This window comes from Pseudophryne corroboree, chromosome 5 (assembly GCF_028390025.1).
Source record: "Pseudophryne corroboree isolate aPseCor3 chromosome 5, aPseCor3.hap2, whole genome shotgun sequence".
Taxonomy (NCBI): domain Eukaryota; kingdom Metazoa; phylum Chordata; class Amphibia; order Anura; family Myobatrachidae; genus Pseudophryne; species Pseudophryne corroboree.
This window is the reverse complement of record NC_086448.1, coordinates 107,547,433-107,564,295: the sequence shown is the minus strand read 5'-3', so window position 1 is coordinate 107,564,295 and position 16,863 is coordinate 107,547,433. Positions and strand designations below refer to the sequence as shown.

General features: G+C 42.3%; 1 protein-coding gene across 1 annotated transcript in view; it reads right to left on the bottom strand.

Annotated features, from left to right (window-relative positions):
* Window positions 1-16,863, bottom strand: part of MALRD1 (MAM and LDL receptor class A domain containing 1) — a 1,363,691-nt gene that overhangs the window by 1,031,156 nt on the left and 315,672 nt on the right. Inside the window, exons 14-15 of the mRNA XM_063925153.1 lie at window positions 13,192-13,297; window positions 5,133-5,500 (exon numbers count right to left, since the gene is read on the bottom strand). Of these exons, the coding sequence (XP_063781223.1) occupies window positions 5,133-5,500; window positions 13,192-13,297 (474 nt within the window). The remainder of the gene's footprint in view (window positions 1-5,132; window positions 5,501-13,191; window positions 13,298-16,863) is intronic.

Here is a 16,863-nt window from a genome sequence, read left to right as displayed (position 1 = left end):
CTCCCTTTACAAACGTCTGAACTTCAGGCAGAGAAGCCAGTTCTTTTTGAAAGAAAATGGATAAGGCCGAAATCTGAACCTTAATGGAACCCAATTTAAGGCCCAAAGTCACTCCCGACTGTAGGAAGTGAAGGAAAAGGCCCAGCTGGAATTCCTCCGTAGGGGCATTCCTGGCCTCACACCAAGCCACATATTTTCGCCATATACGGTGATAATGTTGAGCCGTCACATCCTTCCTAGCCTCTATCAGCGTAGGAATGACCTCATCCGGAATGCCTTTTTCTGCTAGGATCCGGTGTTCAACCGCCATGCCGTCAAACGCAGCTGCGGTAAGCCTTGGAACAGACAGGGCCCCTGTTGCACAAGTCCTGTCCTAGAGGCAGAGGCCATGGGTCCTCTGTGAGCATTTCTTGCAGATCTGGATACCAAGTCCTTCTTGGCCAATCCGGAACAAAGAGTATTGTTCTCACTCCTCTTTTCCTTATGATTCTCAGCACCTTGGGTATGAGAGGAAGAGGAGGAAATACATAGACCGACGGGAACACCCACGGTGTCACCAGTGCGTCCACAGCTATCGCCTGAGGGTCTCTTGACCTGGCGCAATATCTCTGCAGCTTTTTGTTGAGGCGGGATGCCATCATGTCCACCTGTGGCAGTTCCCACCGACTTGCAATCTGCATGAAGACTTCTAGATGAAGTCCCCACTCTCCCGGGTGGAGGTCGTGCCTGCTAAGGATGTCTGCTTCCCAGTTGTCCACTCCCGGAATGAACACTGCTGACAGTGCGCTTACGTGATTCTCCGCCCAGCGAAGAATTCTTGTGGCTTCTACCATCGCCACCCTGCTCCTTGTGCCGCCTTGGCAGTTTACATGAGCCACTGCAGTGATATAGTCTGACTGAATCAGAACCGGTTGGTCGCGAAGCAGGGACTCCGCTTGACGTAGGGCGTTGTATATGGCCCTTAGTTCCAGGATGTTGATGTGAAGGCAAGTCTCCTGACTTGACCACAGCCCTTGGAAATTTCTTCCCTGGGTGACTGCCCCCCCCCCACCCCCACCCTCGGAGGCTTGCATCCGTGGTCACCAGGACCCAGTCCTGAATGCCGAATCTGCGACCTTCGAGAAGGTGAGCACTCTGCAGCCACCACAGGAGAGACACCCTGGCCCTGGGGGATAGGGTGATTAACCGATGCATCTGAAGATGTGATCCGGACCACTTGTCCAGTAAGGTTGGAAGGTCCTCGCATGGAACCTGCCGAAGGGAATGGCCTCGTATGATGCCACCATCCTTCCCAGGACTCGAGTGCAGTGATGCACTGACACCTATTTTGGTTTTAATAGATTCCTGACCGGATGTCACGAGCTCCTGAGCTCTCTCTATCGGGAGATAAACCCTTTTCTGGTCTGTGTCTAGGATCATGCCTAGGAGAGGCAGATGAGCTGTAGGAACCAACTGCGACTTTGGAATATATAGAATCCAGCCGTGTTGCCGTTACACTTCCAGAGAAAGTGATACGCTGTTCAGCAACTGCTCTCTTGTTCTCGCTTTTATGAGGAGATCGTCTCACCATAAAATCTCCCCCTTTCAGGCTTGCAATGACCGCTCTTAGCGATTCCATCTTAAACTTGAACCTTTTCAGGTATATGTTCAGGGATTTTAAATTCAATATGGGTCTGACCGAACCGTCTGGTTTCGGGACTACAACATGGTCGAATAATAACCCCCTCCTTGTTGAAGGAGGGGAACCTTGACCACCACCTGTTGAAGATACAATTTGTGAATTGCAGTTAACACTGTTTCCCTCTCGTGGGGGGAAGCCGGCAGGGCCGTCGGTGAGGGGGCATCTTCTCAAAGTCCAGCTTGTATCCCTGAGACACAATATCTATTGCCCAGGGATCTAACAGGGAGTGAACCCACTTGTGGCTGAACTTACGAAGGCGTGCCCCCACCGGGCCTAGCTCCGCCTGTGGAGCCCCAGCGACATGCGGTGGATTTTTGTAGAGGCCGGGGAGGACTTCTGTTCCTGGGAACTAGCTGTGTTGTGCAGCTTCTTTCCTCTGCCGCCGCCTCTGGCAAGAAAGGACGCACCTCGGACTTTCTTGTTTCTTTGTTCGAAAGGCTGCATTTGATAATGTCGTGCTTTCCTAGGCTGCGCAGGAATATAAGGCAAAATATCAGAATTACCAGCTATAGCTGTGGAGACCAGGTCCGAGAACCCTTCTCCACACAATCCTCAGCCTTCCATATGCCTCTTAAGTCGGCATCATCTGTCCATTGCATATTATACAGGAAACGTCAAGCAGAAATAGACATAGCTTTGACTCTAGGACCTAGTATACTCATGTCTCTTTGGGCATGTTTTATATATATATCTCTTAAAACAGCATCTTTAATATATGTATATCTCTATATATACGTATATATACATACTAGAGTCTCAATCTCTGCTGATAAGGTACCTGTCCACGCTGCCACAGCCCTATAAACCCATGCCGACACAATCGCCGGTCTGAGTAGTGTACCAGAATGTGCACGCTATCTGCAGGATCCCTGAGAATAGCTGTTACGTCAGGGCTACCTTCTGGGCAAACGTGACACCCTAGGGGAAGATTCCCATCATATCCTGGCCCTAGTGGGGAAAGGATACTGCCTGAGAATTCTTTGTGGGAAACTGCAGTCTCTTGTCTGGAGATTCCCGCTCTTTTTCATCATGAGAGGAGGGAAATTTACCTCAGCTTTCTTCCCCTTAAACATGTGTACCCTTGTGTCAGGGACAGATGAGTCATCAGTGATATGCAAATCATCTTTTATTACAATAATCATATATTGAATACTTTTCTGCCATTTTGGCTGTAACTTTGCATTATCGTAGTCGACACTGGAGTCAATCTCCGTGTCGATATCAGTGTCTATTATTTTGGATAGTGAGCATTGAGAGATTCTGAAGGTCTCTGCGACATAGGGACAGACATGGGTAGATTTTTCCTGTCTGTTCTCTAATCTTTTGTGCAATAAATTCACCTAAGCACTTAATTACACATATCCAAACAGGTGTCGGCGTTGTCGACGGAGACACCCTCTCACACACATATCTGCTCCATCTCCTCCTTAGGGGAGCCTTTTACCTCAGACATGTCGACACACATGTACCGACACACCACACACTCAGGGAATGCTCATCTGAAGACAATTCTCCCATAACGCCCTTTGGAGAGACAGAGAGAGAGTATGCCAGCACACACCCCAGCGCTATTAACCCAGGAATAACACAGTAACTTAATGTTAACCCAGTAGCTGCTGTTTATATTGATTTTTGCGCCTAATTATGTGCCCCCCCTCTCTTTTTACCCTCTTCTACCGTGTAACTGCAGGGGAGAGACTGGGGAGCTTCCTCTCAGCGGTGCTGTGGAGAAAAAACATGGCGCTGGTGAGGCGCCCCCTCGACGGCAGGCTTCTGTCCCGCTTTCATGTACAATTTTGGCGGGGGCTCATACATATATACAGTGCCCAACTGTATATTATGCAACCTTTTGCCAAAGAGGTCTCTAATTGCTGCCCAGGGCGCCCCCCCCTGCGCCCTGCACCCTTACAGTGACCGAAGTATGTGGGTGTAGTGTGGGAGCAATGGCGCACAGCTGCAGTGCTGTGCGCTACCTCATATGAAGACTAGAGTCTTCTGCCGCCGATTTCGAAGTCTTCTTGCTTCTTTCACCCGGCTTCTGTCTTCCGGCTCTGCGAGGGGGACGGCGGCGCGGCTCCGGGATCGGACGACAAAGGGAGAGATCCTGTGTACGATCCCTCTGGAGCTAATGGTGTCCAGCAGCCTAAGAAGCAGGACCTATCTTCAGAGAGTAGGGCTGCTTCTCTCCCCTCAGTCCCACGATGCAGGGAGTCTGTTGCCAGCAGAGCTCCCTGAAAATAAAAAACCTAACAAAATACTTTCTTATAGCAAGCTCAGGAGAGCTCACTAAGTAGCACCCAGCTCGTCTGGGCACAGATTCAAACGGAGGTCTGGAGGAGGGACATAGAGGGAGGAGCCAGAGCACACCAGAATCTAAATTCTTTCTTAAAGTGCCCATGTCTCCTGCGGAGCCCGTCTATTCCCCATGGTCCTTACGGAGTCCCCAGCATCCACTAGGACGTTAGAGAAATAAAGTGCTATAGATTGTTTGAGGGAAGGGGCCCCACACCAGTATCTTGCCTAGGGCCCCATGAGGTCTAAATCCACCTCTGCCTGTATTCTACCTTATTCAATATAAAATACTTTTACTTACACATAACCAAACTGCAACAACATACTGTACATCTCTTTGCTTATCTCAAAATATCTCCCAACCTAACCTCTCTACTCTGTACGAGATACGCATATCTCATCCACACATAATAAATAAATATTTGCACAAGTTACAAAGATGGCCACCATAGTTGTCAGTGGTAGTACATTCTTCTCAGCCAATCACAAGAGGATTACTAGTGCATCATTATATTGTACTGTATTTGTGCCTGCTCTCAGCCACCCATTAATACGGTATACGTTTAATGTACTAGCTGTCGGGATCTAGGTGTCCAGGATACCGGGGCCGGAATCCCGACAGCTGGCATTGCCGCCAGCTGGAATACCAGCCGAACAGGACTATTCCCACTTGTGGGTGTCCACTATACCAATAGAGTGGGAATAGAACCTGTGGTGAGCGCAGCGAGCCCGCAAGGGGACTCTTTGCGCTTACCCCCCCCCCACCGCCGGCATACTGGCAGCCGGGATGTCATTGTTGGTATACTGACGGCCGGCATCCCAGTCGCCGGTAAATCACACCGAGCCCATTAATATGGCTTTCACAGACTATAAAATGATGCAAACTCGCCGTGACAGTACTACAGTATGTTGAAGGAGCCATTCACTTTTCTCATAGTACTCCAGGTAAAGACACAATTCTTGTCATTAATATTTCAACATTACTTATTGTATAATGAAACATTATAAATATTTATTTGTATAATAGTCCATAGGTTTCCCTGCTGACATTTCCTTCAATGGAGGTTAAACAACACAAAATATTTGATGTTGGGCTTCAAAACATTTTTTTGTGGAAGACTAAAAATAAAATAAAAGTTAAAATGAAGACGACACTTACTGCAGTTAATCTCATCAGAGCCATCACCACAGTCATCGATAAGATCGCACATCAATAACATGCTTATGCAGGCCTTGGTGTCTCTACACCAGAATAGGCCGGTCCCATTACAGCTGGATGCAGCAGGAGGCAGAGAACAGTCTTCAAAGACAATATCGTCGATAGCCGTAACACCTTCATAAAATCCCATACTGATTTTATTCAATGATAACTGGAATGGATTTGACAGGCGATCGAGCTGAATAAATGCTTTAAGCCATTGACTGCCCTGGTTGTAGTATGTCCTCCAGAGAACAGTGGGTGTATTCTCGTTATCAATATGCAATAGCATCTCTGCTGCTCCCACTGATGGTCCATAGTTATAGTACCTGAAATAACAAAGCACAATCGATTGTAAGCTCAATGGATAGTATCTGATTTTCAGTAGGAGTGCCAGATGGAAATTATTGTTGTTTAAGCCACTTTTGACAATGTTAATGTAATTGTAACTTTGTAGTGTCCGGTTCCCTCTAACTTCCAGGAGCAGTACCAAAGTTCTGAGCTTTTTCCATAAATATACAGTAATGGCCCTATTGTATGAGGAATATATTCATTTGCATCAGTTCTTCTTAGTCTACAGAATACACCAATTAAAACTTATTAGAAATTACAGTTGAAAGGAATTCTACAATGATCATGTCGAGTGCTTAGGTCATGTTGGAGAGTGCAGTGTTCAATGAGTATATAGTATTATAAGAGGTACTATATAACAAGTAATGGTTACCCCCCCCTACTCTTGGAAACTTACTGGAGGAATCCTACCAAAGACATTCCATCCCCTTCCGTATTATTGTTATTACCTTTTATTTATAAGGCGCTACTAGTGTTTCACAGCGCCATACATTCGGCACACATTGGAACAATACAGGGTACACAAAACTTAACATTACAGTATCTGAAAAACTAAAACAGGACACAGGTAACAAATAGAACCACAGTTCTCAGTACACACTACGGCTGAGATGCAAGGAAGCAAAGGAGTAATCAGCGTACTACTAGGGACAGGCAACCGTTGAAAGACATAAACAGTAACGAGTGAGAGGAGTTGTGGTTATAGACAGTCGCTGAGTAGGAGAGAGCTGTAATTGAAGTGTGAGAGAAGAGGGCTGTGAGAACAGGAGGGAAGAGAGCCCAACTCCAAGGAGCTCACATTCTGATTCTGGGGGAGGACGGGGGGGGGGACAGATGACATACGAGCAAGCGGAAGGTGGCCTGATGGCAGGATGTAAGTGAGGCCTAGATGGCCAAGGTATGAAGCAGGTGGTTGGTAGAGTGGCCTCAAGACTAGGTTATGCGGAAGGGTACACTTTGATGAACAGGTGCCCTTTGAAGCTTTGCAAGGTCGGGAAGAGTCTAATAGAGCGTGGGAGCTCCTTCAAGTGGAGGGGTGCAGAGTGGGCAAAATCTTGGATTTGCGCATGGTATGCAGCAACCAGGGTAGAGGAGAGGCGACGGTCATCGGCCAACCAGAGAGGGTGGGAGGGAGTATGTAGGGAGAGGAGGTTGAAGATGTAGGGAGCAGTGGAGTTAGAGAGGGCCTTGTATGTGAGGGTGAGGCGTTTGACGGGGATTCTGTATGGGAATGGCTCATGTAGGCTCCTACTTTGCTCTAAGTAGTGGCTGGCACAGTGAAGCCCAAAAGGGTCCAGCATAGCACATGAATGGGTATCACTGGGGATAAAACCTTCACAACCAATGCATATTGTTTTGCCATTGATTATAAATGGACATTGTGGGGGATTGTAGTGTCTTATATATACTGTATAGAGAGAGTGTATAGAATACTATTATTGTATTATGATTGTCGGATGGTCACGTCAAGCTGTTTGGCACAGTATCATTAGCTTGAATGTACCATTATAGAATTATGTATTATGATCAGGTCCAATGGTCAAACTATGTTTCATAGATGTAGTGTGCTATATCCATGGAGTGTTACATAACTGTATCATTGTACTATGATTATGTTCAGATGTCAGGTCATGTTGCAGTGCCCTATGGCTGTATAAATTATGATAGAAATATAATATGATCATGTCCAGAGGACAGGTCATGCTGTAATGTCCTATGGATGTTTAAACTGTAATATAATTACATTATGATGATGTCTAGAGGTCAGGTCATATTGAGTGAAGTTTTGCCCTATGGCTCCATACAAAATAAAGAAGTTGTATTATGATAAGTGTCCATGGGCCAGGTCATGTTGAGTAGATATACAGTACCATCCTATATTGTAATTGCCATGTAATCATGTCCGGTAACCATGCCTAATTGGATAGGTGGCATATGCAGTTGCCCTGAAGCATAGTGTAAATTGTTTTGAAACGTGATGTCGGGTGTGTACAGCTCGGCTATCAGATATTAGCTGGCAGCACACAAAGAATAAGAACTGGTGTCACACGGGAGCTTTTAATGCAGCAGATTGGGAAATAAGCTCTTCAATATTTTATAGCTTGGAAAGTTCTACAAGGATCTAAGCAGGTGTTCAGCATCTGTTTCATCATTAGTGTAGGACTGCTGGACCTGCGCTAAATGATAAGTTAAATGTACTTACTGTTTGATAGAATTAGCCAAATGTTTACATCAGAGATATGCCATGAGCTGGGACAAAAACGATGTTTGATTAAATGACTTCCCATCTTTACTTACCTTTATGGATTTTATTTTTGTTTATAAAAGGATAGGGCTGGCAAGTGATAGAATGTCATCAAAGTGACATCTCTGCTTAGGGGGTAGATTGCTGTTTAATATATCCAACTATTAACTAAATATTATCCAATCTTATCTGATGATTTTATTTTCCTGTTGATGTGAAGCACAACATATAAAAACTACTCAATTGGCATTTTTATTTTATTTTAATTACAATACTACATTACTGTGCTAGTGGTGCCAATGAACTAGTGCCCACTGGACGACCCACTACAAGTCTCACAAATACTTGTCAGATAATACTACCTAAGACAGTAGATAGAAAGATAATTCCACCTTTGTTTTTCTTTGTTTTGTTTTCAACATTTAACGTAAACCTTTCATAAAAAGATGGATTTAGCTCTTTAATGACCAGATCCATGTTTCATGTGACCTGGAAAAAAATTGTGCCCGATTTAGAGTAAAATGTATAGATGCCCTATTTGCATATGATCAATGATGCACTGGCACACTTACATTTTTAGTCCTTGATTGTAGTGTATAGATGAATATGGAGCAAAGATGTGATAATCAACTCCAAAACTTGATGCTTCTGATTATTACATCTTGTAACTAACATATAAGATTAGCCTCGCAACTGCAAGGCTAATCTTCCTCACTAGACGTCCATCGTCTGCGGATCCCCCCTGTCAGTACCTCCATTGGTTACCTGTATTCTACCGTATTCAATAGAAAATACTTTTACTCATACACAAGGCCATTAACCAAACTACACCAACGTAGATCTCTTTGCTTATCTCAAAATATCTTCCAAGCCAAACTCTCTGCCTTCACAAGATCTATATCTCTCATGCACAGTCATTTTTAGCACCCATTCAGATTGCAAGACTTTCTGTAGAATGCCCTCTCACACACTATAAGACTCCTCTAGTCTCCAAACCTTCAAGCGTTCCCTGAAAACTCTCCTCTTCAGACAAGCCTCCCGAACCACCCAAATAACCTTCATAACCTATCCTATCCAATTATATCCCCACTGTACAGTCCACACATATCCTCACATGTTTTCTCTTTCTTCACTTTCCCATCCTCCTAATCCCTGGCCAACATTGCTGTGTGACCATATCATACAGCCAATCATGAACCTTTGCAATCTGGCAGAACCATTATGCAATGAATAACAACCATCCTTGTGTATCCATGCCTTGTGTATCCCTATAGAGTGTAAGCTTGCGAGCAGGGCCATCCTACCTCTATGTCTGTCTGTTATTACCCAGTTTTATTTTATTATTGTTGTTTCCAATTGTAAGGCACAACGGAATGGGCTTCGCTATATAAGAAACTGTTACTAATAATCAAAGTAACTCAAAATGAGACCCGTCATGCACAAGTTATGCTCACCACTTTGAGATGTTTATTATTTATAGTACTATATGAGCTACAACATGTAAATGTTCTAATTACTCAAGTGTTTGGCACAAATTACCAGGTATTCCCCTCACTAATGGGTCTATCACAAAAATATCTGTAGGACAACCCCCGAAAACACCTGCTTTTAGGTGTAGCCAAATATTAAGCATCCCAGGGATATACTGTATCTAGGATAGACTGCAGCAGTTATCGGAAATATCTGCGGCAATCCTCCAATCTCCACCACAAAAGCAGCCCCAATAGGTTATAAGGACTGAAAAATATAAAATGTATCAAATTTTGGAATGAAATGCATTCTGGAGCATGGATCTGGTAGCTAACGCCATCTTTAGATGGTGTTAGCAATTGTAGCGTATGGGCAACCAGCCACAACATTTACCGGGAGAGGCAGTAGCACAGTTGGTCCCCTTGGCAGGAAGTAAAGTGATCCTATTAGCAACATGTGATCACTTTACTTCTATGCAGGGCTTAAAGTGGTCCTGGTGAGGTGGTGGAACTTACGGAGGAGAACCATGGAGGCACCAGGACCTGAGGAAGGAGTAGATGGCTGCAGCTCATCAGCAACACTAGTGCCGTCTGTATCATCAATTGACGCAGATGATGGGGTGGGCTTTTCTGTTGGAATTACTGTGCAGGGCAATGGAGGAGGTGGAACTAGTTCCCCCTACCATTACAGGTGGTGGAACTCAGTTCTACCTCGTTCCCCCCCACTTTAACCCCTGCTTCTACGTGCGACATGGGATCACTTTACGTTGTTAGCATATACAGAGCCTCATTTATGCAAATGCACTTACGAGCTGCTCAACATCTGTCCCTGTTTTTGTTTTGTTTTTTTTCTCAACTCAGTTGAATTTCAGATTATTTATCTCAACAGACATTGGAAATCTACTAGAAGCATGGGATTTACATTTTGATTACGCACAGGAAAATACAGGCAAAAACTGGAGAAAGATTCAGGCAAAGGACACTTCAATCTATTTTGTGTACATTTTTAATTAAGTCACATTTCCCAGTATAACACACAGAAGCACTATTGAGAAACAGGGTAAGATTTCATTTTATATTTTTGCACATTGTTATACTGTATAGCGCCTGAAGGGAGACCTGTCATTTACTGTGGGAGCCCCATGATTGCAGAAGGCCCAGGAGAGCGAAGCGCTTTCCTTTGAAAGACATTTGTAAGCATTCAGTTGGGGCTAAGGAATCTCCAGAATGGAGTTTTATAAGTGTTCCACAAAATAAGCTGAAAATAAACCTATTTAGAATTCATCTAGATGCCCTAATAAAGAACAAAGTTATGCTCAAACCAACCAGTACATAGCAAAACTGCTGAAACTGGTCTGAGCAGTGTCAGACTGGGGCGTGTAGGGCCCACTGGGGCCCATGTTAGGGGTGTGGCCAGTCTGCAGAGGGGGTGTGGCCTGCCACCTCATTGGTTTGACTAACCATTAGAGAGTGCAATGTCTGGGCCCCTTCATAAATATATACAGTCAATTCAGCTGCTGCATGCATGACAATGTACCAGATAAATAACAGCAATGCACTGTAGAAAATACACCATAGTCCAGTATAAGGTAACATGATATGTATAATGCATAATTCAAATGCACAGACTGGAACCTGGGCACCCACCACCGGTGGGCCCCCATGCAGTGGGGCCCACCGGAGGTTTCCCCTGTACCCCTGTGGGCCAGTCCAAGCCTGGGTCTGAGTACAAGTAATATCTAATAGAATATATCTGGCAGTTATCACTTTTCTCAGGATGGGCCTGTTTACTTTCATGTGCCTTATACTGTTTTCCTCTCTTTCACCTCTTCTCCCTACCACGAGGAGTCATTCTGGTAATGTAATGAACTTTCAGACTCCAAACACGGGTGTTTTAAAGCAGCTGATATCCCCAAGATGACACTATTATGAGGAAGAGGAGGGACGAAGGCGAGGAAGGCCCTTATAGCCCAGTACACAGAGTTTTAAAAGAAAATGGAAAACGTTCTGTGACAATTAAATAATCGCTAGATAACTAGGATAGCTAGAAGATGAAGAGTTTAATTTAACAAAGAAACATAAGATTTAGGCCAGTATCCTATAAGCTGTGGTTATTTACTGTCCAATTAGCCCCAACCACCGGCATTTACCTGGGTTTTGGGTCGCTTGCCAGAGGTAAATCCACGATAAGTGCACCAAAAATTCATGATAGGAGCAGCAAGAATACATAGGTCTGTGGCATTTCGCGGACCCTATGTATTTTTTGCTGAATACATAGGTCTGTGTATTTTTTGCTGAAAATGGAAGGGGGGGAGGGGGGTTTGCAGGATACAATAGGATAGAAAAACGTAAAAATAAAAAGGTTTTTGCGAGTGGTACACCATCTGAGCTAATAGGATTTTTTTTGTTTAGAAAAATACAGCAACCAAATTTACTAATTAGTGGTCTGCCAACCACTGGAAAAAGATGGCAGAAAAAAAAACAAAAAACTAACAATCAATTAGTATTGCCAACTTAATATAATTAACAAGTGATCCTCTATCAATTTAACCCTTTCATGAATAGAGGTCACTTCAGTGGACAGCTGTTTTTAAGTTATTATCTCCTACAGAAACTCTCTCTTGACATCACTAGTGCATTGTGTTCTCTTCTTTGGACCTCTACCAAAATTAGAAAGTATGCTAACTAGTGGCAGTTTTTAATACCTACAAAGACAATAAGGTTAAACTAAAATGATGGAGAAAAGTTCATCAGCCCAAGTGCTTCAGGGATTTATGTAAAATCTGTATACTCAAAGAAATCAGTGCAGGTAAAATAAATTCAAAGATAGTAATGTTTACGGCATAGGTGGTCATTCCGAGTTGTTCGCTCATTGCAGTTTTTCGCAATGCAGCGATTAGGTGGAAAATGTGCATGCGCATGGTACGCAGTGCGCATGCGCTTAGTAATTTAACACAAAACTTTGGAGATTTGCACAAGCTCTAGCAATGTTTTTTCAACGCTTGAGTGATCGTAGTGTGATTGACAGGATGTGGGTGTTTCTGGGCGGCAACTTGGCGTTTTCAGGGAGTGTGCTAAAAAACGCAGGAGTGCCAGGTAAAAACGCAGGAGTGGCTGGAGAAACAGGGGAGTGGCTGTCCAAACGCAGGGCGTGTTTGTGACGTCAAACCAGGAACTTAAAGGACTGAGGTGATCGCAATCTAAGAGTAGGTCTGGAGCTACTCAGAAACTGCAAGGAATTATTCAGTAGCAATTCTGCTAATCTTTCGTTCGCAATTCTGCTAAGCTAAGATACACTCCCAGAGGGCGGCGGCCTAGCGTTTGCAATGCTGCTAAAAGCAGCTAGCGAGCGAACAACTCGGAATGACCACCATAATACGGTAGATGTTTAGCTCAAATACTAAATTTTTTTTTTTTCAAATTTGTACTTTAGTGTACATCACACAAAAATGAATACTGTTTCTTTTAAAAAAAAAAAAAAAGCAACATAAGAACAAATTGGAACCATACCAGACATTTATTTTTTTCCTTTTACTTTACTTTTTTTGCAAAAAATAAAATAAAATATCCTTTCACAGTTCAAATACTATTCCATAACAATAGGGCAATTTTTTTTTATTTTGCGGATTCATTTGGTCCACTAAAGTGAACTTGTTTAGTTTTCTAGTTTAAAAGAAAACTTTTTGTGGTTTTATAAACCACGAAGACTAATAAAAAACATTTCACAAAAATCCAGCATAATTTTATCATAATTAAAGCTTTAAAGGGCTAAAAAAAAGTCTCGCATTTTTTATTTATTGAGCATAATTTTGAAATGTTATATGTGCATTGCAAATATTACCTTATCCATATTAATAAATAGTAATGTATTTTATTTTTAGCTGACAAGAAGCACAGCATGCTACACAGAAAGTTTTATTAGCGTATAAAAGTAAAGATATGAAAACGCTCTTACCAGAAGGTCAAAGAACAGCCTGGTCCTGCCTGGCTGAACCTCGGGCTCCGCAGTTCTGCAATTTGTGTAAAGTTACTGCTCTTTTTCTGTATAAACATGAAGTGACCTAATAATTCAGAACATGAATTAATAAATAGACAAGTAAGAAGTTACATGTAGGGCAGTGAACAAGGTTTCAACGTCTTTGAAAGTTGTTGGATAATTGATCAGATTCTGCACTTTCATTAATAGTGTAAGTTGTTTATTATGATACAAACTTTAAGCCAAACTACAGTAAATCAGTTCTGTAGTGAATAGGATTTACCAGTTACCCATTACACAAATAAACCCTTTCAATGGATTATTGTTTAGTCTTCTATTTAAGTAGACTTGTCATGCTTACATCAAATCCAATTTATTGAATTTGATGCTATTAGCAAGTAAGGATCTGTATAAGTTGTACTCAGAGTATAGGGGGAATTTCATGAAACTCAATTTTGTTCAGCAGTTCAGTCACTCAAAATCAAACAATTTTCAATAATAAAATAGTAAATGTATTTCCCAAATACTGTGCTTCAATTTAGAAATTGCAACTTTCCTTCAAAAGCGAGCTAACAAGTATCAATAGTTTTAGACTATTTAAAAATTTGATGTATATTCTAAATATCACAGATGTTGAATAATTTCAATTACCCATTCATTTTAATGGCTCATTCATTTTAATGGCACATTCATTTTAATGGCCCATTGATCTCAATGAGACGCCCATTAGTTGTAGAAATGCATTAACATGAATGGGCTATTTAAGATGCTCCACAGCATTGTCAATATACTGTATTAATGTGAGATTACAGAAGGGAGTCCCTAGGACTACCTCTCAAAGTCAGCCAATCACAAGCAATCATTGTTGGAAAATTCTGGTGATTGGCTGTAGAGCAAGGGTAATCCAGATTTTTTGATAATTTCATCAGTTCATGTACAATTGTTTTGTTTTATCTCTGGGTCTTTTTTGTTGTTGTTTTAGTCCGTCCTCCATTGGACTATAAGGGATCAAGACAGACTTTTTTTTTAATTTTCCATTAGACAATGAATGAATCAAGAAAATTACATGAATCAAGAAATTACAGGGACCATTGGACTGGTAAAGCTGCTAATGCCAGCAGTTCCAAAATGGGTTTGGTAGAATTTGGCAAGGAATATGTTGTTGTTTTTTCAGGAAAGAAAATGGTGATTGCACAGTGATTTCTGCAAATTGCTCTTTACTAGACTCCCTTCTATGAATGACAGCAACACCGAGCTTGGGGCAGAACCTTGTCAAGAACACAGGAGAACACAATACTCACAGCTACCATCTAAGTCACAGAACTGCTTCATCCAAAATATCATAGAACTTTATTAGTCACCCAGATGTGTCTACCATCCCTTTGTTTTTCTGTATCTCTCTAGCAGGGCCAGTTGGGACAAGCTGAGATTTACCATGTGGGCTCCTAGGGGGTCAGGATATATCACAACCTAGAGCCTTGATTTAAGAGAACAATGTAGTATCCATACACAAAACATAACCCACCCAACTTCCTTTCATGGTCACCCAGTATTGCAATCGGTGCACTACCACAGCGGTCTTCGCCATTTAAGGGGATTGGTTGTATAAACCTCTTGGAATAGTAGAATAACCAAACATAGACCTCTCCTAAACACTATCATCACTAATACACCCCTTTTACACCAGGACAGCATGCAGGGCATGAATCAATTCCACACTGCTCAATACAGTCCTCTCAATGCCAGCCTTTTTCCGACCTTTCATTTGGCATTGATCATCAATAATCAAGAGCCATCAGTACCACATTAACAGCAACACTGCGTGGTTCCAAAATACTTTTGCACGAATCACACCGCTTCAAAGTAGTGTTAGACCGGAAGCATGCATGGCACCTTAAAAGTTTTGTATTCTAGTGAGATATTTATTATGGATATTATCCAGCTACAAATATAACTATAAAAACAGTGTCCAATCAAACTGAAACCCTTATTGGATCTATTCTTTCTTCCCAGGTGGTCTTGGGTCCCTGGATGGCTTTGCTAGGCCTCCCATTGCCTGATTTTAGTAATATTGCTAATAAGTTTGTTCTCCAAATTCTCCACGCTGCCAGATGTGTGATAGCTAAATGTTGAAAAAAGTCAATTTCTCCACCTATAAGTATGGTACTATCTAAAATATGGTATATTTCTACGATGGAGAAAATTACTGCCTCCTTATGTGATAGGTCAGAAAAATGTCAGAATTTGGGAACCATGGTTCTCTTATAAAACCCCTATCTTACGGGTATGATATATCACCTTGGAATTATACTACTTATACTTATAAATGGTTGTATAGCTATTTTTATGTTTATATACGATGAATGTTTTTCTCATCCTCATTCTATGTGTTCATTTCTAGAACTTTTCATGGTGGTCAACCCCCCTTTTGTTTCTCTTCTTCTTCTTCCTCTTCTTCTTTTTCTCTTTCCTATTTTCTTTTTTATACGGGTTAACTTGTCGGTTTATCTTACCGTCCTTGTTAAATTCGGTTTATAGAAAGGAATGTCGAAATATGTGCAGTTGATGTTCCTCTTTTTTGATATCCCATGTGATACTCTGAGCGTTATTTTGAAATGTTCTGTAACGTCTTTTTGTCTGTATTGGTTCTTGCGACATTTTTCCAATAAAAACATTTCTTTAAAAAAATTAAAAAAACAGTGTCCATCTGTGCAAATAAAAGTTCCAATTGAAAAAAAATATGCAGTTAACATGGGGCTGTATTTCTCTGGGGTGGGCCAGATTTCCACAGAGGGCTGTTGCAGGGTAACAATGGGTCGTGAGCTAGCCCCGCTCCTGGAAGTGTGTCCTCATGATGTCACAACAAGTAGATTGGGCTACTGGGATCAGGTAAAAGTGACTATTGAGGGTCCGGAGCATCCCAAATAAGGTTAGGACGGTTCTATGTCAGGACTAGAGAGAATCCAAGTGCCCAGAGCATCCTAAGGATGCTCTAGAGGGTGATTTTCTAGGCTGCAAGATGGCACCCCATACTTCATCCCCCCCAAAAATGCTGCTCTGGGGGGGGCGGTTTACAAATCACTGTAAAATTGGCAGAAACCGTAATGTTTACAAAATAAGAGCCTATTACACCCTGATCATTGTCTCTTCTATGTGAACTATAAGAAATACTGTACATCTACATTGTAATGTATAATTCCAAACAGGGGCGTAGCCAGAACTTTGTGGGCCCCATAGCAACATTTTGAAGGGTCCCCTGTCTCAATGCTTCTAAAGAAAGACCTCTCCACAGGATGTGTTAATTTATGCCACAAAATAATGCCCTACAGTAGTTCGTTTTATGCCTTAGTTAATGTTATGCCCAATAGTAGTGTCCTACTTTATTTTATGAACCATCACAGTTCATATTATGCCACATTACAGTGCCCCACTTCATATTATGTAACGTTATAATGCCTTCCAGTTCATTTTATGCCACATAACAATGAGCATGTCCAGGGGTATAACTAGATATAATCTAAGCACCAATGCTAAAGTGTGTAAGGATCCCTATGTATCGCCCAATGCTGAACAATGCATATACTGTAACATATTTAATTTGACAGGGAATTAGGGCCTTTCTCAGCTCTGGGCCCCATAGCAGCTGCACTC